Source organism: Lissotriton helveticus, chromosome 5_1, assembly GCF_964261635.1.
Source record: "Lissotriton helveticus chromosome 5_1, aLisHel1.1, whole genome shotgun sequence".
NCBI classification, from domain to species: domain Eukaryota; kingdom Metazoa; phylum Chordata; class Amphibia; order Caudata; family Salamandridae; genus Lissotriton; species Lissotriton helveticus.
The window spans coordinates 200,528,026-200,554,522 of NC_136065.1; the positions used below are offsets into that span (position 1 = coordinate 200,528,026).

Sequence of the window (26,497 nt, forward strand, 5' to 3'; positions counted from 1 at the left end):
CCTGCTCCTTCGGGCACTCTTATACTCCCTTCCTCTCTCCCTCTCTTCTCTCTCACTCCCCTCCACAGCAGTACAATCTCACATCTTCCTTCTATCCCATTTTCCATCACATGTGTAATTTTACTATCAACTATTCTAGAACATTCACTCACCTCTGTCACTAATGTTTTTGGTACAATATGTGCCTTCTCCGAATAAAACAATGATAGCAACTGCTTTATCCCAGACATAAATTAAAACTGGAATTTAACAGCTCAGAATGTCTCAGTATATCTATTGACTCTGAAGCAGCTGCACCTAGAGAACTATTTTTGTACCAAACTGCAACAAGGAATGAAAAAATAACCCTGTCCAGGGCTTCAAGCAGGCAAATATTAACACCCCTTCAATGTAAAGTACTCCTGGCCTCATTAAGAAAAAGTGTTGCGTTGCTGCAGTAAAACAGCAATGCAACACTTTTCAGTGCACCGTCCTTGCATCACCATGGATGCGCTGTATTTACTGTACGGCGCTCCATGTCGCAAGGATTGACTGATACGGCAGGAATTCTGATGTATCTGTCAGCACAAAAATGACGCATTGCTGGAGTGTGTCTGGAAACAAACGCAACTCCAGCAGTGTGTTGTTCACATGGGGTGAGCCCCATGTGAAGAGGCCTGTGTCACCCCTTATGCTTGCTTCAAGCAGGTGTAAGGATTTGATGTAGTAAGGCCGTAGAAGTGTCGTAGTGAAATCTCATAGATTTCACTGCTACACTTCTTTAAGCCTTTTCTCCGCTAGAATACCCACCATGAATACATTATACTTGATGCAGCTATAATATAGTGCAGGGGTTTACAAAGTGAGGCATATGCCTAGATGAGTCACTTTGTAAATATGGCTAAGTGCAGTGCATTTTTTTCGCCACCGCAGTGTCACAAAAAATGACCCAATGGCGGTGTAAGGGCCTCATAAATAAGGCCCTTCATATTCACTCCGGCTCAAAGCACTTTTTTGAGTTGCCAGTCATAATTTCAGCTCCAAAGTATGTACAACACAAATACCAGTGTCAGAAACACCTAATGCAACACTCTTGACCTGCACTTACTAGATAGACACACACCTTGAAGAGCAGAGCTATCCACCATTAAGCAGTTGACAAGAACTGTCCCCGTCTTTCAATAAGGCTGACATTTATTTTTATGGATTTCAAATGGCAACTATTACGCCGGTATCTTATTTATGACAGCGAACCATTGTTATGGCGTATATTCTGTCAGAGGTGAATTCAAGTCCACCGCAATGCGTAACCATCTATTAATCGAGTAAACGTAGATCCGTGGTGATGGTGCTTGGGACGTAAGACCTCAGAGAATCTTATTGAATATATTCTGTTAAAGAGAAGTCAGCACTTTCAATTTTAGCACCTGGGTATTTGAATTTCTAATGCTAATGGTTGGATTTAATGTATTCTTCAGCCCCATTGATTTATGACGCAGACTGCGAAACATCCCGCAGCTTTAATCATAGATTGGTGGGCTAATCCGCGCTAGCTGGTTGCCATGGTTACTTGGTATGCTTCTAAATATATATTGACATGCTGTTCAGCTTTGGTGCTGTGAGCGTGAAGATGTTGACCATGGAGGGGTACCCTGGTAACCGAAGTGGAGCCTGTGACGAGCTTGGCACGAGTCCACCAGTGGTTGCCATTTGCCCACCGCTTTATGAAAAGTCTTCAGCCCTCTGCCTTCTCAAAGCTTGCAGCCCCAATCTGAGGTCCATAAAGAAGAGAGTGAACAGTATGGAAAACTTTGGTCAGATGTTTCCCAAAATATAAATCTGTTTGGCGAATAGGTGCTTCACTTTGGCGACCCAGTTTTGGCTCTCCTGCCAACAGTGAATATGTATAGAGAGGCAACAGGAAACAAAGGGTAAGAACCATACATTAGAAAAGATCTGAATAATCATCGGAGACCACTTAAAAGTGAGTACCATTCTGCAGAAAACATTAACCGCAGTCTTCCATTGCTGTGAAAGACATCACCAGAGGAACGGATATTGTAAAATAAGATCAGCGAAGGAGCAGTGGAGGAAAGAAGATATGGCACCGAATGCCAAGAACTACAGGGGCGCATCGCTGCAACGTGGCCGAGTTAAAAAAAAAGAAGAGGCGGAAAGATGCCACTTCCCAAGAACCATTGAAAGTTTGAAAAATTGATATGTTAGATAAATGGAAGATCAACAGAGGGGACAAGGAAGGACTTGTCTCAAGTGTTCAAAAGAAAGTGTGCATGCATGCACACGAAAAAGAGCACAGTGCATAAACTGGGGAATCCTTGGCTGGGGTTTGGGAAAAAATAAACGAGTTCCGTGCATAAAATACAGAACTACGAGACTTTAGCCACATAACCTTGCCCTTGAGAATCAATGGAGTGAAAGATAGACATGATGAAGGAAATTCACAGTGAAATGTTAATGGCAAAGAAGGTAGACACTGACCTGATGAACTTTACCATTGTATTCCACTGCAGAGCCTATTCTTGGTTGTTTCTTGTGCCACTTACCAGGGGTTTATGGGCCCAGGCTCCATGAAGATGTCGTAAGAAAGCAAATACTACATTCTATAGCCAATGCCAGTGGTTGTATGACACAACTATGCATGCCTGAACCGCGCATTCCTTAACAACATAGTCGGAACAATTAATGTGTCTTAAGCATGCATTCCATCACCACACAAGTCTTTACAACTACTTGTCGTAGAGAAAGGGCTGGACTTTGGAACAGTATAATTTACTACCCTAATTCCAGCCCGCACAACAGTAGGGAAAGTATTGGACTTTAAAGTCCAATGCCGCTTTACCTAAGCCATGTTGTTGCATGGTAGAGAAATACACGGTAAAGATTAATTCGTTGCTGACTGTGTCGCAAAGGCAACCCGTGGTCCGGCCATCGTAATTGCTGTTTCCAAGGCCAGTGCTAGATCAACAGTGTGATTCCACTTGGCATCTGTTTGGTATGACACTTCATATCTGCTGCACGTGAAGTTTCTATCTCCTGCATCTCTACACGTGTAAAGACATGGACATAGTGTAGACTCTTTCCTATAGGCATAAAACTGTCCGGGTGACTGGAGAAAGGAGCATGTGGTCACAACCCACAGTCGCTTATGCAAAAACACTGCTGGTGTCTGTAGGCAGACTCCTTTACTCATATTGCTAGATTTGCAAGCTCAGAAACATGTATCAAAGCAGGATGATGATTGGTGTTGACCTGGATTTGAGATAATTGTAGTGGTTCTTTAATTAAATCCATTTCTGGAATCACTCACCACTTCAATCTCACAAATAACCAAGAACTCTGACCCTCTCAATCTCTAATCAATAAGTTTGAACCCTGGCCAGAACCTACTGAAGCAGCCTGAACGACAGCTACACTTAGCAGTTGCAAGACACAGCACATACTGTTCACTTCTCAAACTGCAGCTCATAAAGGAAAACATTAAATACATTTGCAAAGATGATATGTGTTCGGGTTCACTCTGTGAACAAAAAGGACAATATATACTGTGAGAATGCAAATCACCACACCGAATATGAAATGTCTCCATTATGCATGTCTATATATTCTTTACTACCTGCTCCGAGTCCTAGCAAGGTAATTGCAGCTTGCACAGCTCTCTAATGAACACAGTGTTGGGTTCTTGCTCTACAAAACTGCAAATTGAAAATAAATAAATACAAATCATTCATAATTTAATGAAAAATAAAATAAATAAACATCCTTGGCACTGGGTGGGAACTATGTCAGTAAATCTATTACTATATGTTCTTGTGCCATAGGGTATAGTGATCTAGCTAATGGAGTATATTCTGAATTAAAGGCAGTGGTGCTGGATCAATTTTCAGAGTAGGGGTGCTGCCTCAATGTTACAACACTGAAGTCATAGGGATTCTGAAAAATCTAAGCATCACAAATATTTCAAATGAGTCACATCCATTCAGTAGGAGAGTAGTAAATGTGTGGTATGTAGCCAGAGGTGCATTCTGGAGCACCCTGTTGCACATATAATACCATAGGATAATGCAGAACTACACCTTCATTTACAGACAGCTCATTTTCCATTGAAATGGACACCGGTAAAACTATAATGCGCACAAGCGATAATGTGCGGAAATCAGGTTTCAGAAAATATTATTTGCATATCACCAAGTAAAGTGTCTTGATTTGTTTTTATCCAATTCAAATCTTTGTTTCTTTCCACTTCAGAATTATACAGAAAAATGTGCTTCATTTGTGCTTTCCAACCTTCTTGTATGTTTAGATATATGTACAGTTAATTTACTGGTTTTTAAATGTTGTGTGTTGTGTGTCAACCTACACTTGATACTCCTTGTACCCTAGTAAGATTGTCAGTTCACTTCACAAAATCCTCTAACTGTGCACTCAGATAAAAAAAAGCAAGCACCAGTCTGTATGAAAGAATAGGCAGCAATGTTTCAGAGGACATAGTCTGACATTTGACCACTTTCTTTGAAGACACAACAAACGTGACAAGAGAAAGACAACATGTAAAGGCACCTTCTGTACTGCAGCATGGTACCCCATTCTTCCACCACCTATGATTAAAGGATATTTCAAGTCCCAGTCATTGGTTCTAGGACCAAGGTGTATCTTTCTATAAGAATATTTTTAATTAATGTTCATACTCAGAAGCAAGGGAAAGGTGGGAACCGACTCCAAATGTACTGCAACGTTATACATTTAGGGCATCAGCATGTAGTATGGAGAGAGAATAGAAGGAGAGGGTTTAAAGGACATCAAAGAGCTCCTTCAATGCAAGGAAAAAAGGCCTGCATGCTCTGGTTGAGTAGTAAAAGACGTCCATTGTTGGTGTGCAATGGACCGCTCAAGCCCTAGGCCTTGTTGCCACTGCACATCCTTTAATTATAAATAATAGCAGCACCTCTGAGTGCCTGAGGGTCTCAAAGTGTCTACATTTGACAAGACATTGTGTAGAGGATAGTAGAGGATAGGGTGCATAGCTAGAAATAAAACGACAAGACAAAGTTTATGTTTACACAGAACAATCTTGAGATTTTTGTTCTTTTCTGCTGAAGTACCATAGTAGGATATATGGAATACAGAAATATGCACCATGAAAGGGGCAATAATCTTTAGCACTGTGTTTGGCTCTACATCCAGAGATTTTAATGTTAGACAGAAGAGTTCAATTTGTTGAAGTTGAAACATATTTCATTTTGCAGAAAAAGACCCTCGCAAATGGATCTGGACATGAGTGTGTGCCCACAATGCCCCTTTATGTGCTTTATCAAAACAAAATTCAGGACACAGAGACTAAGTCATCTAGTACTGTATTGGCAGCTGCAACATTTTGCTCGAAGTGTGGACAGGCAATCAGATCACTCAGTACCAAGGTACGGAACTGACCAATAGTAGAAAAAGCTCCTTCTGCCTATCAGAAGGCCCTATTTTTGTAATGTTTCATTATCGTGGGAATCCTGCTGGACTCCCACATGTTCAACTGTCCGGATATACCTCTGTTTTTCTGTACATTAACCCCTTCATGCCCAACCGAGCCCCTCGTTAAATACTAATCGCTGGAAAAAAGAAGAACAGATTTACACCAAATTACAAAAAGTGTATTAGGAGTTATCTTTTTGCCAAATTTGGTGTAACTCAGCTCAGCCTTATTTTCTGTATCAGAGAGCAAAGTTTCCTAAGAGAACTAACATGGGAAATCACACTTTTTGGACGCCCCCTCCTCATTTTCATGGCCCCTGCTTTACAGATCAGAGCAAAACTGATGTGGATTAACCTTTTTGGAAAGGTTCATGCGGATTTGTTTAACGTGCTAAAGTTAAAAGCAAAACAAAAGACACTCGCCATATAGAAATTCTGACCTAACTATAACTACACAGTGATGATAGCCACTGTGTGATACATGCATTTAGTAAATTCATAAGGCCTTGGATAATGGCAGACCTAACAATACAATCCTGAGAAAGCAGTGATAGCTTAGATCAAGCCAGGCATGTGAGGCACGGTCAAGCTAAACATTTGCTCTCACCTTGCACCCAAACTGCAATGTTCACAGAATGCACATTGTGTCCCAACTTGGCTTTGGTACGCGTGAACGTTGGTGTCAAACAATGTTTCCTTGGTGACATCCTCTGAGGAATGTATAAGGCCTAGGTGTGTTTCTCCCAATGACCTCTAGTACCTAGATTTTGAGAGGGCAGAAGTTGTGTTCAGGTAGGCCAATGGAGAGCTCCAGGTTATGGATGGTGCCAAGTGGAAGATTAGAGCACGTGCTGACCATTGGATAAGCCTGGCATTGTTAGCCTGTCAGGAGGGTAATAAAACTGAGCAGTGAGGTATTTGCATTGGGCATAATAATATAGTCCATGGAATAGATGGAGGGCAAAATGGTGGTCCCCTATTTCACATATCATCACTTAAAGTTTTCCAGTGCATAGGGTGGTTAAAAGTTTCTTGCAACGGCTGGTAATAAAGAGGAGAAAGTAAAATGTATGTTTTTAGTCCTGCACAAAGTCACACTTGAGCAGGAAAACGTTGGAAGTAAAATTGTACAAGTGATCCTAATTTGGCAACAAAGATGTTATAACTCTGGTAAGTAAAGCAATATGCTACTTTTGTCTTGAGCAAGCAGTAATGCGGCCCAGACACATAAAAAAAGCAATGAAAAACAGAGTGCATGCAGTAAGCAGTGCGCCAACATCTTTTTTAAAGTCAATCCCTTCTGAATGTACCATAAACCTCCTAACCATGTGACATTCTAATCGAATCAGTATCCAGGGCTGCTTCTGAGCTTTTGCACCAACACCGCCCATTCATAATTTGTTTCCTCCTATTACCCGACTTACTTCTTAACACCTATTTCCTGCCATAGAGGCCAACATGGCGGAGAGTGCTTTGCCTCCTGGGAATACACAATAGACAGATTGGGAGTTATTTTATCGCGACTACAGGGAATACTATGCTGTAAAGTGGATCTTATGAACTAAGCGGGGACTTCAATCTTAGCCAAGACGAAGATGTCATGAGTTCCTCTATGAAGATGACAGCTTGGCCAGCTGGAGGCGGCATCTCCTGCCTCTCACTGAAGAGCGTGATTGGAAACATTCAGTGTGTCCAATTAGTGACATTTGTTTTGGTCTGATTCGTGCACATTATTCTGCAGGCTGCTGTCCAAACATGTTGCAGTTGGCGGGAGGATGCAGGGCAATTTCCATGCAGCTGAAGGGGATTAGATCCGTCAACCTTTGAGAGATGTAAGTGCTGCCCTGATCCTTCTCCAGCTTCATGCTGCTTTGTGGTGTCATCTTCCGCAAGCCTCCACAATGAGGCTGATCCTGGTCCAGGGGTCTTTCCCCGGGCACTTCTCTCCTCCTTGATTGGTAGATCTGCACACTATTGCTTGAAAAGGACTTAACTCGTCAGCCAGTGCTTGTTGTTCGGTCAGCGTGCCAGCTCTCAGCTTCTTAATGCAACGTTAAGCAGGAACATCAGAAGAAGAGTGGTCATCATTCTCATTTTTAATATTTTCATTGGGCATCTGTAAAGTGATAATACAAATTCTTAGCGTATAACTGCTAAATATCTTTTATTTGTGAGAGAAGTCAGTCACTAACTGTAGAATTTCCCATATTATTCCAAATCCGTCTTACTAAAGGGATGGTTATCTGCACTTTGCAAAGTTTTTGCTTGTTTCGCAAAAGTCAAACATTTAAAGTAAGATCATGAAGATGACATGTGAATGTTCCCAAATTTGCTCACCACTTGTCAAACGTCATAATAGCGCAGTCCATTGAACACTGTGTGACTGCTACTTCTTTGTGTTCTTACCCGAGAGTAGGGCTGGAGGCCAATCGAAATCTGCTAGTGTACAGCTCCTGTAAGAGCCTTAACAAAGAAGCCTTCAATCTGAAACACATGGAGACAAATGAGCAGCTCACTGTAGCTCACCACTGGATGGCTGTATGGATCAACTTTTTGAACAGGGATAAAAGAGAAGACCTCACTGTTTCTCAGCCATTGTTGGTTAAATGGATCAACTTTCCAAACATAATGCATAAATGGCAGCACTTTTATGTGTATAAATAAGATCATGAAGTCCTGTGATGTGTATTAAAACTAATAAAAAGGGGCTGAATACATGTGTGCTAGCAAGCACCTTTAGCATTCTATCAATATAACACCTATTTATTTGTATTTATTTATACCAAGTACATAACCACCTTATTTAGGCTACACCATACACTTTTTTTTGCTTCATTTTATTTTTGTGGTATATTCTTGAAGTACAGTTCGTTTAAAAAAAAGTACCAACTGTGCAAGCCTCCTAGGTGAGGTCAATTGGTTTTGCCAATGCTTGTTCGCTGTATGTGCCAGGGTAAACCACGTAGGGATCTCTCAAGAGTGACCAAGGCATCACATACCAGGACACTGACAGTACAGCAGGGGACCAGGCTCTGGTCATCTGTGCGTGCAAGCAAAGCAACTTGCCCTAGAGGGTCTAAGACTTCTCTCAAAAACATTGGCGCTGCAGCCTGCTCACAAGCAGGATCATCTCCAACTACAGGTGTATCTGAAGGGCCTTTATCTGCTCATGCACTAACGTTGACAGTGTGTGCATAGGTCAGTGCATTTTATTTTTAAAGTGGCACACATTCCTGCATCAATTCGTCATCTGTGGCATCATGGTCCAGTTGTACACATGAACGCCATCCAGAGACATTTTAAGGCATGGGCAAAGTGGACAATTACCCGGGGACCCCAGGTTCGAAGAGGACCCCCGAGAAGTAACATTTCTTTCACTCTCTCAACGCTGTCTATTTCTGTATGTCCACCTTTCTCCTCCCTGTCTACCTCTGTCTCTCAATGCCTATTGTAATACAAAGGATTTTGCGGGACCAGGCAAGGCATAGATTTTGATTTACCACATTTCTGAAAGTTTATTTGGCATCAAGCAAGCTTGAATTAGCCAAACATGGGTAATGAAATTCAAAGTTGTTCCGAACATGGGCCCCCGAAATCTGTCTTGCTGGGGGCCATCCTCCCTTCTAGGATTTTTGGCAGAGGTATCACTTCTGGGGCTGGGCAACATTTTCCCAACATTTTTGATGATATGAAAGATCACAAAACATATTCAAATTAGTCAAGTACAAAATTACTTGATTAATAAATAATACGGCACAGTGTTGCACCTGGTGATGTTTCGATATATGTTTCAATAAGAAAGATGTGTTGAGGAAGAAAAATAAGGTAGGAATGTATGAACGCAGCAGGGAGGAGAACATAAATGAGAGAGACACAGGGACCACCTGGCTAAACATTGTGAATTGTGATATCAGAAAGAGCGATCCCAGGGACTGAGGAGGCTGCACAGTGTCCAGACACATTTTAGCCAGACTTTGTGTTAGTGTTAAAAAGCAGAAAAATTGATGGGTAGGGATTAGGGAAAGGGGGCGAAGGGAGGGAGAGCAATAGAGAAGGATGAAAGAAGAAGACAGAAGGAAGAGGGTGAAGACGCAGAACAGGTAGAGATGGAAGGCCTATGTCGACCTGAAGGCATTCCTTCATGCACGTTTTACATATCTAGGCTGGGTAAGTGGTGGATATTTCAGAAACCTGAAGGTCACGTCATCCGCTGAAGAAAACATTTCCAATTAATGGATCAAGATTATATTTTCCAGAGCTCCTGAATATTTGACTCTCTTTAATCCATGCATAAATGATTCCACCAATATATCCAATTGTCCCTTAATCACAAACTAACAAGGTGTACAAGATATGCTTTTTCAGGCACCATCTTTCCCGCTATCTATACCCGTATTAAAACTTGAGGTGACACTGTGCACGACTCCGCAAACGGCCCCGACCTGTTCAATTCCCTGCACCTCAAAATCTACTTCATTAAAAATACTCCACCTCCTTCTACAAACTTTTCAATAATTATTTCCTCACACATAGGGCACACTTTATCTCTTAGCGCCGTGGTGCACCTTTAAAGAGGTGCACTGTGCGCAAACAGGTAAAGTGCGCCCTATTACAGTGAATGCGCTGCCTCCAGGGCAGCCGCAAACTGCTGCCACCCTGGGGACATTGCAATCAAGTGAAATATGGATGGCTGCTTCAAAGCTGCTCTGTGTTTCACAGAGCAGGCGGCAACCCAATTAGAGATCCCTTTGCCGGTGGCTGCGGTGGGTGACGGACGGTACCCACCTTCAAGGAGATGTCTGAGGGTCCAATGGACCGCCATTCCCCCCCTTCACTAGGTTGCCATCAGCAGAGTGCTGACTGTGCATCACTTTATGTGGCACGCTTTCAGTGCACCTCCTAGCAGCTTTTTTATGCCGTGTCCAAAGTATGGCACAGACTCAGAGGTAAAGGGATTGCCTCATTTGTATGAGGCCAAGCCCCCATACAAATAATTAAACGCCCACTAGAGAAAGCGATGCTGCTACGTATGTGCCTGCACTATCTGTATTACAGAAGGGGCTGCACAAGCGTCTGAAGACCCATTTGTAATACCAAAGTTCCCCGTGGCGTGAAACATTTTCCACAGAACGTTTGCCCATTTTTTCTTGATAAATCTTGATTCGTTCTTCCATTTCCTTGGCATTGAAAACAGACACACTGGGGCCATTGGATTTCAACCACCAAGGTAGCAACCTAGATCCAGGTTTGCGACCTCTTAACAATTCGAAAGGGGAACACCCCGTCACCGAATTGGGTGATGTGCGATATGTGAGCAAGGTGGCACTTAATGCTCTTTTCCAATTCAAATCGTTCCTGACCGCTAACTGAATAGATTCTTTGACCACTCTATTAAAGCGCTCGGTCTGGCCATTGGCTTGAGGATTATAATTGGAAACCCTCTTGTGAGATATGCCATGATCTTTAAAAAATGTTTCAATCTCAAGACTAGTAAACTGCGTTCCATTATCTGATATAACCTCAGAAGGGAGGCCCTCCCGACAGAAAACATTGTTAAGAAAGTCAATGACCTGCCTGGAGGTGATTCTTTCCACAATTTGGACCTCGACGTTCTACTGCGCAGTTGGAATTACAGTGCGCTCGCGTAAGTGGCCTTGAATACCACAACGTTTTCCCAAAGTCAAACGTTTATTCCTTAAGTTCACTTTCCCTTCATTTGAGTAGTCTTTTGTGTTTCCACACTAAAATATCAGCCGCGGGTGCCATCAAGTGCACAGACATAAACCGCCGCTGAGCAGAGACACGCAGAATGCTTGTGCTCGCACAATATTTAAACTGAGGCGAAGGTCCCACACTGCCGCAGGTGCTATCAAGGCACAAGGGGTTTTATTTTAAACCTGCCGCTGGCGCTTTCAGTGCGCATACATGAAATGAAATGTAAAGTCTTACTTTTTTGTCAGAACCGACGTGAATGCTGTTTCCTTTTTGAGCGTGAAGACTCGTTTCCTTCTAGGGTTGCTCCCGCTGTCGCCAGTATGTTGTAAAACATGAAGTATCCACACAAGGTTTAGTCTTCATCTGATAGGTTTATTTGTAGACAAGGAACAGCTTAGACAACCACCAACTGCCCAACAGGACAGTCCAGCTCCAACTGACCCATAACAGCGTATGAACATTCCACATTCTAGAAGCTTGCGTGCTGGGACACACGCAAGCAGCATACAACAGCGGGCACACACGCCTATTGTGCCCCCTGGGAGCTCTCTGTAACACAGCCCCTGATATGTCTCTAAATAACATGAAAGAGAAGCACAGCGCCTAGAGGCAGATTGAACCACAGTGCACACTACATGAATTCTGACCCTCACTCATTCAGGATAGAAAGGACAGCGACCCGCTAAAGATCAAACTAAACGGTAGACTAGAGAAGTGAAGGACAGAGGTGGTAGGTTGAGACAGTGTGGAATATGAGAAAGGAAGGCACAAACCGACACTAAAGAGAAAAGATAAGAAAATAGAGAAAGAGGTCGAGACTAACATTTAGAGAATCGATAGAAAAGGAACAGACGACATTTAAAGGACACGGAGAAAGGAGCCTGCAAGAGAGCAGCAATGCTGACAGGTATCAAAGGAATTGGATGGCCTTAAAGGGAAAAAAGGTTAAAAAAAACAGCAGGTAAAAATGGCAAGTGAATCTGAAGAGACAGGAAGAGAGGGGAGGAGGGTAAGGTTCATTGAGAAATCTCATCATAGCATTGGGAGGAAGAGGAGGAGGTCATGTGTAGATAGTGAGTGGTGCGAGCAAGACTGTCAGAAACGGGGTGAATTAATACTGAGGAACAGAGGGAAAGAGAGAGAGAGAGAATGACTGAGTGAAAGTGTGGCAGAGAGCCAGAAAAAGAGAGTGAGGAAAGGAAGAAAAAGGTGTCAGTGAGAAGTGACAAGGAGAGAGGCAAAATATAGTGGGAGAGAAAACATATGTCATAGTATGTGCTTGCACGCAATTGTTTGTGAAACAGAAACAGAAAACATGGAGAATGAGATATAACGTGGGAGAAAGAGAGCATGAGCAAGGAAGTAATGTGAAATAGAAATGGGTCGAAGACAAAATAGAGAGAGCTGTATGCAATCGAAAGAGAAAAAGAGGTAGTAGGGAAAATAAAAAATGAGTGTGTGAAAAAATGAGGAACATGTGCAAGTAAACTAGTGATGTGTGCATTTGCGGAGATTGAGAGACACAGAGAGGTTGTGTGAGAAACAGAAAAAATAAGAACTATATGACATTTTGGAGAAGTTAGAAGAGTGGAAGAGTAAGAGATAAGAAAGTCAATGGGAGATAAGAAAGACAAAAAGAGGAAAAGAGGGAGTGAGAGATACAGAGAGTAAACGAGAAAGCTACAATACAAGATGGCTAGAAACTGAGGGGAGAAAAACAGAACCAAAGAGAGCAAGTGAGCGAGGGGGGAAACAGAGAGCAAGATAGAAACAGAGAAAAAAGAGGCGAGAAATATAGTGGAAAAGAAACAAACAGAAAAAAGACCGAAGTGAGGAGTTGGTATAGTGAATGTGCACTTGGCTGGAGGCCTGGCCAGTGACAGGTGGGTTCTTTCGGGAGCTAACATGGATGCAAAAATAGAGCTCTTTTCCCTAATTCCTCATCTGTCAACACCCCATGTGTCCCTACTGTGGCCTATTCTCGGCGTGGCCACCTGGTCTCCGTCAAATGTGCCTGCCATCACGTTTTTCAGCTCTGAAATAATACAATGATTGTTCGGTATTTGCATTCCACAAAGGAGGTGTGGAGTTCTGCATTCAAAGCACCACAGATACCCCACAGGAGCAGGAAGAGGGCAGGTGGAGGTGCATCAGTCTTTACTTACTGGAAGCTCCATCATCAATTCAGGGCTCTCCCCATCTGCAGCTGCCCCACCCCTGAGAGCAGCCCCCTGGCTCAGGCTCCCACAGTAGCTGGGCAAACTCGGGGTCACCTTTATCACATGCTACTCAGATGCCTTTCTCCAAAACGCGTCCTTGACATCTGGCGAGGTCCAGGACTCTCGAGCATTCAAAGTTCTCAAGAGTAATAACTAATATAACACAAGAAGGGACACCAATGAAACAGTATAGAATATAACAATGCATCTGGAATGAGTGGACCACCAACAACACAAATAAAATAGCCTAATGGCTAACAAAGTAGTGGATAACCATCTGGGGTTTCCTCTAAGTCGTCAAGTCAACTCTCGTTGTGGTCGGATCAGCTCATATGGAGCTCTAATGTTTGCATAGTGCTTCCTCCCTCTATGTGGGGTCTCGAAACACTTATCAATGCAGGTAGAGGTGCAATTGCCTCTTTTGTTTTTATCGTTTGCATTTAATTCATTGGTATAGTTGTCCTTTTGCTGGGGGTGCTCTGTTGATGATGCAAAGTGCTTGGATTCTGGCTACAGGCAGCCAGTGGAGTTTTTGCAAACTGATCTGCAGAGATTTGACCAGACGTACTTAGAGTCCATGCTCTATAACTTCTCTCCAGTTGAGATATTTAACCAGCTACGAGTCCTATTTTCACCCAGCATCTAAATGCATGAGTATCACTCGTAATGAGTGAGATTTGAGGTATCTGGAGGCTTCCTAGGTTTTTGACTCTGGGGCGACTCATCACTTTTTACAGGCCCATGCCTATTGGACTGTTGGTTACCTGGACATGCCTGCCACCTAAGAGTCGCACAATCACCCAAAAGATAAACTGATGATTTTTCACCAACTTTAGCATTTCACCTGATCCACAAAAATGCTACCAGTGAATTGTGCGTAAATATGTTTGTGATGAACGATGTGATAAAAGCTTATCAAATCAGGAAAAAGTGAATCTTTTAGTGACAAAAGAAATCAAATTTAGAAAAGATAGAACACTTCCGTAATGAAAGTCAACAATCAAAATTCAGTGACAAAAATAAATCAGTGTTCGAGTTGGAAGTGTAAATCATTCTAAAACCTCTATATGGTTTGCACTGTGCTGTTTGGATGGGTTCAGAGAGTTGAGAATGTGTGGAATATTTATTCCCCATTAGTACTTGAAACAGAAGAGATAGTTCTCAGACAACTTGGCCTATAATTACAAAAATAAGGGTTACATGCAAGAAAGTTAGGAATAGCGATTTCCTAATTGTGATTTTTTTGCGAATCGTAATCAGGAAATTGCTATACCTAATATATGAAACTCTTTAGAGTTTCATTAATGATTTGTAGTGGGTCGCAAATAGACCATCCTCATGCATATTAATGAGTTAGGTTGTAGTTAGTGACCCACTACTATTCAATGTCATCAAAGGGATGGTGGCTTGCTGGGGTCATTAGATCACCATGTCTGTGATTGTTGTTAAATAAAGTAGTACATTTTTTTTCTAAATGCAGCCCATTTTCCTTTAGTAGTGGTCTGCAGGGGAACTGCCTGCTCTTAAAAAATATTTATTCAACCATTCTCAAAAGGGAAGAGGTCCCATTTCCAGATGGGTTACCACTAACTGTGAGTTGGTCGTATAGTGTGAATGTTTTGCGACTACATTTCAGTAGCAAAAAGATCGTAGTTACCAATGCGAATCGGTATTTGAAAGGGATGCCCCTTCCAAATACTGATTCGCAAGCTCAAATTGTGATTCAGTAACAGGTTACTGAATCGCAATTTAGGCTTTGTTCATCAGAAAAAAGGCATTTTGGGGTTCTCAAACGTCCTGATTCTGTGAATCAGGCCATTTGCGAATGTAATGTTTCATTCCTCTAGCGCTAAGTTCGGGAGTTCACGCAATTCAATGTCATATTGCGCTACGCATGTGGGCCTTTTCTATGGTAAGTAAATTGTTGCTATGTTTTGTGCTGCTTTGCGTCAGGTGAGCACCTGCACATATCTTTATTAAACACAGTCCTTGGACCTAATCATCAGACAGCAGTTCTCTATCTGGATCCTGCAGCACCATAAACTTAGGCATTTGTAAACAGAACTATCACCTAACATACCCAAATGTCACAATCACAGGGCTTACAAATCACACATAACCATCAGAGATCATGTTGACTTGCCCATCCTTCCCATTCCGCTTTCTTTTGTACTTTTGTATTTTTGTTTTTTCATTTTTTTTTAGGACGGCCCAGCAGTTGCAATATAATATCAGGATATTTATTTCATTATAGTATACTTTAACACTCTTAATATACCATTGGCAGCTATCATCTATCAACGGAAAAGCAAATGTTAACAAAATGGCTGCCACAGTGCGCATGAGCATGTATGTATACATTTACAAGCTGGGTTTTATTTTTGTGCATCATCGATGAGCACTGGCAAAGTCAAAACGTTTGCTAACATCTTTCCAGGACAAGACCTATTTGCTTTGCCAATATTTGTTTCATTTTCCTTCCGTCATTCTATCATTCGTGTGTGTTTAAACTATGTGCTCAGGTTAAAGTAATTGAAAGCAAAAAATGCTCTTTATATGAGTTTTTAAGTAAAGTATTATGCTGTGATATGAGTTAAAATTGAAAAGGATCTATACTATTCCATTATATTATATATCATGGTTATTTTTTCTGATAAGTAATTTTTGGTGTTACCGTAAGGCAGCCACGTTTATGCGGTAGCATGTTTTTTTTCCTTTTTCTTGCGTCTTATCTTTGTGGCATATGCGGTAAATGCAACACCTGCACCACAAAAAAATAATAATAACCATCGAACCATATAAGTGTAATATTTCCCTTTACAGAACAGCCTTCTTTGGGACAGTACGTATGACCTAGGCCGCAGAAACGAGTTCAAAGTGCAAAATAACTATTTTTTTATGTCTTGTGCGAACATTACATTCACTTCTAATCTCATGGCAGGCTGGTGTAGAAAGCTTGGGCCTCATTTATGAGAAATGACGCATCGTTGCGTGAAAGCAGCGATGCGTCACTTCTCAGTGCGCACTCCTTGCGTCATGATTGATGCGTCATATTTATAATATGACGCATCATGTCGCAAGGAGTTACAGATACGTCAGTATGTCTGACGTATCTGTAGGCGCAAAAGTGACGCATTGCTGGAGTGTGTCACAAAAGTGACACAACTTCAGCAATGTGTACTTTCACATGGGCACGTCCCATGTTGTTAGTGCCTGCGTCAGTCTTACGCCAGCCATGAAGCAGGCGTAAGATTTTGACGCATTAGCGGCCAAGAAATGGCGCAGTGAAATCTTATAGATTTCACTGCGTTACTTCCATCACACTTTCTTGTATCAAAACGCGCCCCCTTGCATACATTATACCTGGCGCAGGTATGATGTGGCGCAGGGGTTTACAAAGTGACGCATCTACCTAGGTGCGTCACTTTGTAAATATGGCGCAACAAGGCGCATTTTTTATGCCATTGGTGCGTCACAAAAAGTGACTCCCCGGTGGCGTAAAAGTACCACACAGCCTCATAAATGAGGCCCCAAGGCTTTCCTCCAAATGGCACGGGCCTTTGCCGTCGTGTGCGACGTTCATCCTCCCCGGGTTTGCACATACCTCACAGATGCTTTGCGAGGCCACAGATGGGCCTCTTATCTGATAAAGTCCCAAGCCAGGAATTTCACCTGAGCAGCCCTTCTGAATGGGGGCCCTGACTCCAGAGGCCGCTCAGTTCCTCCCTTTCTAATTAAATGGCAGAGCTCTGACAGGGTTGTCCTCTCCCCAGAGCCCACCCGAATGAACTTCTAGGGTTTGGGTTTCCCAAGCAGACCCTGTGTTCACGGGGTGGCCATGGGGAGGGCCCTGACAGCCTCTTTACTTGTAATTAGCCCAGGAGACGCGCCTTTGTTTCGGTAACTAGCTAAAAATGAAAGAGGGCGGGGCTTGGGGGAGTGCTGCTATGGAAACCTCCTCGTCAACGCTTTGATCGGAGTGAGAGCCGGCAAAAGGCCCTTCTTACCTCCACTACTGCTCTTTATTCGTGCCAGACCCCCGGGAAATGTGCCCTTTGTCGGGGGTGGGGGTCGAAGGAGGGGTACTCTGAACTAGCAGCTCACTTCCATGTTCTCGCTTCTAAAGGCCCCGATGCTGAGATGCAAAGCAACGCTCTGTGGTTTGGTTTGAGGTGCACTTCGCAATTTTTAATGAAGGAGCAGAGGTTAAACCAAGTACAAAGGACACGAAGCAAGGGCCCTCTTCAGCCCTCATTACCAGTGGCCTCTTATTTCCAGTAACATCTGATCATTTTTCCATGGAATTATCGTAAACTGAGAACCTCCTTTAAGTGACGGACAATCCAGCGTAGCAGACATCAGGGGGACGAAGCCAAAACTCAGCTGGAGGCCCGGAAGCCATCCAGGTGCCTATTGAAGGGGTGCACGGTCACAGTGCTTAATCTGTGTTTGTCATTGTCACTTGTATTTGAACACTGGCACTAACCTGCTGGAAGACTGCAAAAAAGGCCATGAGGGTTGCAAAAGGTAGACCACTGGTGCATGCTAGCAGTTTTCAGACAAGCTTAACCTCTTCCATGCTGGTGATGGAACCGCTCCGTCACCAGCCTCGATCGCACTGTGCTGGTGACGGAGCGGTTCCGTCACGGCCCGCTCGGCGCGCCTGCGCGGCACGTTCCATTGAGTGGGCGGGCTCGCTCGGTCACAAGCACAGCGCGCCCGAGGCTTGTGACGGAGCGATTCCGTCACGAGTAAGGGAGCGCCGCGCGACCCCCCTCCCCCCTAGCGCTGTGGCGGAATTGCCGCCGTAGCGAAGGTGTTAATGGGGAATAGGCTTAAAAGAAGGCCACTCTGCAATAGAATCGTCCCTTCTCAGAGAAACACTGGTCATTCATGGACCAAACTGTCGCAGGACTCAACATTTGGCGAGAGATCTGGCTCCTGCGCAAGCACAGGGCATGGGAGCTATACTCCTCCCCCGTAACGGCGACAACTCTGAGAGTCGGGTATGCCACAGCGACTCGCCTTGGTCTCACATCCTCGCCCCCTGATGTCCTCTCTGGTGGATATTCCAGATTTCACTCCGGGGTTTCCTTTCAGTAGACTTTTTCTCCATGCATATTTTCAAGTTCTCTGCTTATATCGATACATTTACCCGACTGAAGTTCTTTCTTCCTTTAGTTTCCCAAGTCTTGGCCCAACGAGACTGAAATATCAATGCATTCTTTGGATAAATAGCCTTTTATTGCTTACTGTTCTGGCTGCCAGCCTCCGGGATGTAGACATTCAGCTGTGTCTACCGTATACAAATGCTAACTTTTTTCTTGGCTACTGTGGACAGGTCTAATATGATATCTTGCCGATGTGAAACGTGAAAACCAAAATAAAAAGATTTATTCCATAAAAGAAGGCAACTGAGCAGAACAGAATCGTGCTACAAAGCTGACCCTCCCACCAGCACCTGTAAGCAGGACAGAAAACTAAGCGCGTAGGTTTAAGGAGAGGGTACCAGAATGCAGTGGTCAGCCCCTCAGTCACACAGCCCTGGTTACAAAAATGGCTTTGAGATGCCAAACGACACTGGTAGTGCCAATGTGCCCGAAATTCCAGTCCAACACTGGCAGGGTTGAAGAGGTTAAAGCACCGAGGAGACACAATGTAGCCTAAACCTGGCTTGAGGCAGTGGGGTGACAGGAACAGGTAGCAAATCAAGCCTGGGCACTAAAGGTGGGTCTTCTTAGAAGCAACATACTGCCAAAAACTGTTTATATGCAACAGAGCGACAGGAACTTTTTGTTCCTTCATCTTTATATGAATGAGGTGGTACTCATGGGGGACCCACATACGTGTGGGCACTTTCAAACGAAATGCCTATAAACTGGGGCTGTTTTCACTCCAGAAAGAGATTCCACGGAGGCAAAGGAGGGATGAATGGTGCAAGTGTTGGTCTAAAAGTTTATCTACTACTTCTGAGAAAAGGATGTCCCTTCAGGTAATGGTGTGTCTTTCATCTCATCTACATTTCCCGCTTTGAGCTGTGATTTTCTATTTGTATTCAATACAATTTGTGTGAACTGTTCCTAGTGAAACTAGAAGTGTAGCCCTCATTCATATAGAGCCAGTGATCTCAACTCCTAAGTAAGCAGGAGTGTGTCCCTGAATTAGAATGAAAACTTTTGATGTAATAAAACATGTTTACAATGCACACCTTTAGCTAGGTAAAATACACAGCAACGTAGTTGGTGAAAATAATGCACATTCCAACATTTGGAGCATGGAAAAGGGAAAATGTGGTCTTACTGTGCATTAAACATCTAGAGGTGCAGAACTGAGAGCCAGGCAGTAATGACACACCCAACAGTATACACCTTTACCAAGTGCAGTACTAACACACAAAATAATTAGTCAAGTGAGGACCTTACTTTGTTCTCAGGAGAAAATAGTCACTCTTCACCTGTTTAATTTTCATAAAATAATGATGTAGGAGAAGGGAGTAGCCAGAAAATTAAAATAGCCCCAGCTTTGAACTAAAGCACTGATGCCACCAAGCAAGTGAATCAAGTGAGCCAAACCCTCGCTAGAACAGCTTCATTGTCTTCTTCCATTCTTTCATCTATCCATTCATTCTTTCACAGTTCCATCCACCTGCTGATGTCCACTATTTCACCTCTGCATTCTGTCATCCATTTATTCTTTGATCCATCAATCACTTTCCCCATTCCATCCTTCCATCCATTCATTCATGCATTCGTTCATCCATCCATCTACACTCATCAATCCAATCTGCCATCAATCATCCATCCATCCATCAACCCATTCATTCATGCAATCTGCAATCCATCCACTCTGCCACCGATTGATACAACCATCCATCCATCCATCCACTTACTCTGTCATCCTTTTATCCTCTCTGCCATCCATCAGTTCATCCACTCTGCCATCCATCATCCATCCATATATCGATCCATCCATCTACCCAGTCTGTCATCCATCCTCCTATCCACCCACTCTGTCATTCATTCTTCCAATCTGGCATCCATCAATCCTTTCTGCAATCCATTCATCCTCCCACCGACTCTGCCATTCATCCACCGATTCATCCACTCTGCCATCCACCCATCCACTCTGCCATCCATTCATCCGCTCTGCCATTCACTCGTCCATCCATCCATCCACCCATCCACTCTGTGATGCCGTTTACACATGCCTCAACTCTGCCATATATCCATCCACTCTGCCATCCATCAATCTTCTCTGCAATCCATTCATCCTCTAACCGATTCTGCCATTCATCCACCGATTCATCCACTCTGCCATTCACCCATCCACTCTGCCATCCATCCATCAGTTCTGCCATTCACTCGCCCATCCATCCATCCATCCATCCATCCATCTACTCTGCCGTCCAGCCATCCATCCACTCTTCCATCCATCAACCCTATCATCCATCCACTCTGTCATCCATCCATCAACTCTGTGATCCATTCACTCATCTTTTCACCCACTCATCCACCCCTTTCTTCTGCAATCCTTTCACCTGTTCTTCACCTTTCCATTCAGTCATACATCCATCCATCCCTTTAGTATGCCATTCTTTCACCTGTCCATTCGCCTTTCATTCACTCATCCTTTCACGCACTCATTCACATTTCGCTGATCCACCCATTCATCCATACATCCTTCTTTTCACCCTTCCTTCCAATATTCCTTCTCTCTTTCCATGTTCTATTTACCAGAGTCGTTTTTCCTCGCTCCTTCTTGCCCTTCTGTTGACGCTATATTCCAGCCTAACAATGAGCCTTTGTCTGCCGAGCTGCAGACAGAAGAGGCTTAAAAAATAGCACCACCCCGCTGTAGCTGCTAAAGCGGGGGCGGTCGTTGACAATGCCCTGATGTAGGTAGGCTTATGGAGCGCTACAGGCTTTTGATAGTGGTGGTGTTTGCATGTCCTGCTCTTCCCCGGGCCACAGCCCTTCCACAGCCCTTCCACGGTTTCCCACCTTCCTGCCGATTCCTTTCAGATACTCTTTACTTCATGTTTAACTTTCCATGTAGTTGCTTATTTAGTTTTTATTCCACCGCGCCTTCCTAGGATGTCATATCATGTGTTTGTTGTACTGAAGTTCCCTACTTGAGATGTGATCTGGTGTCCTTCTCATCGAAGCAGTCATTGCTGCTCTGTCGTAGTGTCGTAAAAAAAGCCCCCCAGCTGCCCCAGCAGTGCGCTGGCCCTACCTACAGGTGGCCCCCTTCAGCACAGTACCCTGGCCTGAGAGCTCCTGAGTGAGTCCGGAGGGGGGGCTCCTCCATGTACTTTGCAGAGGGGATCCCTCAAGTTTCGTTACGCCGACCTCGCCTACCTCTGACATAGGTTCCTTTTAACCAAGGGCCGCTGGTGTCCTTTTCACGGTGGTGGTCACTTTTGGAAAGTTAACTGCAAGGGCTACAACGTTACTACTTCTACTCCTTGAAATAAATGAGTAAATCTGAATCTGGAACTTGAAACCAAAAGATCACTGATGCCTTGTGATCTACATGCCCCTTGTTCTCTCAGCTGGAGGGTAATAATCCAATGATTGCAATTTTGTATCCTCTGTAACAATCCTACAGAATTGTCAATGGTACTTGTGTCTGTGTAATGGTTCGGGCCATCTAACTCTGAGCACCTACTACTCTACTGTATTGTAATGTGTTTATTCCTGTTGTACACACTTCTATCTATTTTACATTCCCTTGGGATTTCTGCTTTACAAAATCATGCAAATATAAAAAATATGTAAATGCCAAAAGGCAGTTTTTAAATAACTACTGCTCTTCACTGCTCAGCATATTTTTTTCTAACTTGTTTTTTATTCAACAATCTCACAGTATGCAATGTAACAGGAAGGCCTACATATCGGATCCACGTAACCATAGCATTACATTCCAGTATAGTCAGTTATAAAATGGAAACGCGCATTACAGTAACCCAACAGTTGAGGCCCTGGCCCTCTGCAGCAGGTGACCCTGGAGGAAATCCCAACCATGTGTGTCAGAGCTATGATACGCATGTTGTGGTGTGAGAGTATGTTGCAGGATCATTGATTTAGCCATGGAAAACGTCAACAAGTCAACAATTAACAATGGTGGCAGCAGCAAACCAGCATATATTCATCCTCCCCAGGACATCCGTCCATGAGAAGGGGATGGGGGGGCAGGGACAATGAAACTGTTCAGCATATATTTGCCCAAATTCGTGTATTACATGATCTTTCTACCAATGCGTCTGTCTTTGGCTTTTTCTCTTCTCTTTGTCCCTCTCTTGCTCCATCAATCTTTCCTTCCCTGTCCACCTTCCTCTTGGTTTACATCTTTCCACTACTATCCATTGGTCTCTTTTATGGTACTTGTTTTTAAAAACAGATGATTTTTTTTTTGTTTCTACAGGAACATCTGCCTTAGGAGGAAAATCAAGATTCTTCCAAGGCCATCCACAAGATATATCTTCCATAGTGAGCTCAAAGGACATTCCACGTGAAGCCCTCTCAGGAAGTCATGGAGACCATGGGACGCTGCTCTCGTGTCCTAGCCTGCCTCACGCTCGCTCTGCTGTGCCACCACGCAGATGGCGGGCTCATTAAAAAGATCATCCGCCAGAAGCGGGAGAGCGGGTTGACCTCAAATGTGACACTGCCAGAGGACAACCAGCCTGTTGTGTTCAATCATGTCTACAACATTAACTTGCCCATGGGGTCCTTGTGTTCGGTGGACTTGGACCCAGAGTCTGGGGGTGCAGGTCAGAAGCCCATTTCAGTGCCAGGGAGCCAACAAGAGGAGCACAGCGTGGATGGGAATAACCAGATAGTCTTTACGCACCGTATCAACATCCCGCGGAGGGCTTGCGGCTGCGCGGCTGCTCCTGATATCAAAGACCTGCTGAGCCGACTAGAGGAGCTCGAGGGGCTGGTGTCCTCTCTACGGGAGCAGTGTACCAGTGGTGCTGGGTGCTGTGGTGGTAGCCTGACAGCTGAAGGTAAGATTAACAAAGAGTCTCATTGCTACCTGTTGGTCAAGGATGGTATTATTATACTTGTGTGTGTGTGTTGTGCTTGTATAGAAAACTTCCTTGTGGTGCTAATATGGCAAAACCAGGAAGTTTTATACAGGGGTAGAAATGACTGGAAGAACTGTTTTTCATTACAACTTTTTTCTTTAAATACATAATAATAATAATATTAATAATAATAATAATAATAAATAATAAGAGCAAATACTTTACAACTATTTTTATCATTCCGACTGTGCCATTTTTTTTGCAGTATAAGCATAATGTTGCAGTGACCTATGTTGAAATGTAATAATTAACTTGTTTCTTGCATCATGTAAACAGTCATATACTTCGAGCAAATATATTAAATCAAACCCGATCAGGGAGGGGCTACTACAGGCGGGGCCTATGCAGGTAAGAGCGGTGGAGCGGGCCGGTGGGAGAAGAGGAAGTCGACAATGATGAGGGAAACTTAAATAAAAAAGTGTTTTTCATTTTGTAAAAAGTTTCCCTTGTCTTCGTCTGTCGACTCCCCCCCATCCAGCCCCTCTACTGCCCACCTCACAGCTCTTACCTGCATGGACCGCACCTGGGCTACTATTCAGTCCCTCCCACTCCAGATTCTGTCTGTTAACACACTCCAACTGCTCTCCCCTAAACACACAATACACCAGTGGCGGCTTCTCCGCTAAGGAGTAGGAGCGTCACCCCACTGCTATTTCAGCAGTGCAAAAAATAAAATTATAATAACAGGATATTATTATAATTTTATTTTTCTATGTGGGAGTCGGGCGTGTCTGTGCTCTGACGTCAGAGCAGGGGAGGAGGGGTTTGCACTCCTCTAAGTGCACATGACGGTTTGGCCAGCCCTAGACCGTCATGCACACTTAGCATGTTCTCCATTCGGCTGTGTTGTGCAGCCCTCTTGAGAACATGCCCAGGCTCCCAAACACTGCCTGAGCATCCAAACAGGATGCTCAGGCCAATCACGATGCTGCTCCTGCAGCGTTGTGATTGGCTGGGCGAGTCCGGAAGCCTGGGTGCTTCTGCTGCTTCCAGCAGACCTTTCTTCCAGGACATAGGAGAGACGTGCGGCGGCGAGAGAAGCAGCATGGTGGAGAAGGTAAGTTAATTAAAACATTTTTTTATCAAACCATTCCCCTCTGCCCTTCCACCCCTGTTCCGAGGCAGCCGCCACTACAATACACTAATGGTCTGTCCGCGCAAGTATCCTCGCTTGTTACCCACAGGCCTCTGGTTAGCACTATCTTACTTTGCTGTTGTTGCTCTTCATCTTCTGGCTTCAGTCTGTATATAGTTGTATCAATCTATATTCCGGGTAAGAGAAGTAGCATCTTAATACCTCATAATAACACTACATTTTAACACAAACAATAAACATCCTTACAGTATACTTTTACCATTCATACATAGCCCCTGATTGCAGCTCGCCTGAATCTGGGTGCCTAGAAGATATTGCTTTAATTAATTCTCCAATAACAGTAGGAGTTCTATTCAGCTTTCTTCATAGGTTGACTGGCGCCTTGCCCCTGATGACGTTTGTCAACCACACTGGAATGGTCTTGCATTAATGTGTTTTTCTGCCATTTTTTACGGATATTTTGCACTAACGCCATAAGTAAATTTTTTTATATAAGAGCATCTAAAAAATGGGTTTATCTGTCCAAGACCATGACCTCAACATGACAATAACTTATACCACAGCCAATCAGTGCCAGGGCATGAGGAGTAATATGTTAGACTGAATAATACCACAACAATTGTTAAAAAAAGGTTTTGCAAATCCAATAGTTATCAGCTCTACGCGATTCATCTCTTAGTTTTGCAAATCGCCTTTAGCATTTGCATGCAATAACATGCATCAAAATATATGGGCACATTTAAAATCTTGCTTTGGGTTTCTTATTGCAAGATCCGACCCCAGACATTCTTCATTGCGCATATTAATGTGTTCATCGTGACGAGTGCTAACAACTACACCTGTACACATGCATTATGACGTGGGCATACAAATGCGCTACGACACTTAGGGGTCATTTTGATTTCCCAGTTTTAAGATGTCAGAAGGCAATAAAATAAATAACATTAGGATGTAGAAAAAGTGAAAATAAGTGCGCGCATGCATAGCAACGGAAGCAAGTCACCTGGTAGCACTAGGAGGGAGAGGTATGTGGACACAATGGACACAATGTCAGGGCACGGGGAGGGGAGGAAAAGAGAGCACCTAGGGTTGAGGGAAAAGGGAGCATGCAGAAAGAATCATCACATGCACTCATTTGGCGATGCAGTGCCGTAACCCATAGTTTACTACCCCCACCCTGCCCCTCCCCTTCCCCACTTCACCGCCCGACAGCACTCCCACGACCGTCTCCTCTGATGTTGAGTATCAATTTACTGCCTCATTTTGAGCTGAACAGTAACATGGCATCCACAAATGATTCTCCACTTTATTTACAGGCAGAGAAGAGATCTGTTTCTGACAATAAAACCACAACTGGCTCATTAGAAACATAATCCTGCCTGACATTCTCTGGATTATGTGGCTTCTAAAGGCCCACTAACATTAAGGCAGTTACTTCAACGCTGTATCCACCATTTCATTTCTGACCCAGAGCACCATTCACATCATGGTAATCCATGCAGAAGAAAACAACCAAAGACACCTACCTACACATCGGGAGACTTCTACCTCCAAGTCCAGACATTCATTCTTCATTTCCTTAAAATAAACCCACACTTTTTTGGGTTTCTCTTCGGAAACTGAAGAAAATACAGGCTGGTCCACCAAACCCAGATGGCATGTTAGGACATCCAACATTGTCAAGTTTTGCTGAAAGTGCCACCACCATGGTAACAGAAGTAGTTTCAGTGAGCAAACTGTTCCAAACATGTAGCGATTCCTAAATATTGTGGGTTAACTGTGGCTGGCATGCTTAGAGCAAAATTAACTATTGAGTCCCCTTGCTCACATAATCATGGTTCATTTCAGAAGTAAAAAGGGGTTAGATCATAGTGTTGTTCAAACTCACATACCACTTCAATATTTTGGATTTGT

General features: G+C 43.6%; 1 protein-coding gene across 4 annotated transcripts in view; it reads left to right on the forward strand.

Annotated features, from left to right (window-relative positions):
• The window catches only part of TNC (tenascin C), a 177,455-nt gene that overhangs the window by 45,422 nt on the left and 105,536 nt on the right, over window positions 1-26,497 (forward strand). For all 4 annotated transcript variants that reach the window (XM_078641994.1, XM_078641995.1, XM_078641996.1 and 1 more), the window contains exon 2: window positions 22,821-23,406. In XM_078641994.1, the coding sequence (XP_078498120.1) occupies window positions 22,929-23,406 (478 nt within the window). In that variant the 5' untranslated portion in view covers window positions 22,821-22,928. The remainder of the gene's footprint in view (window positions 1-22,820; window positions 23,407-26,497) is intronic.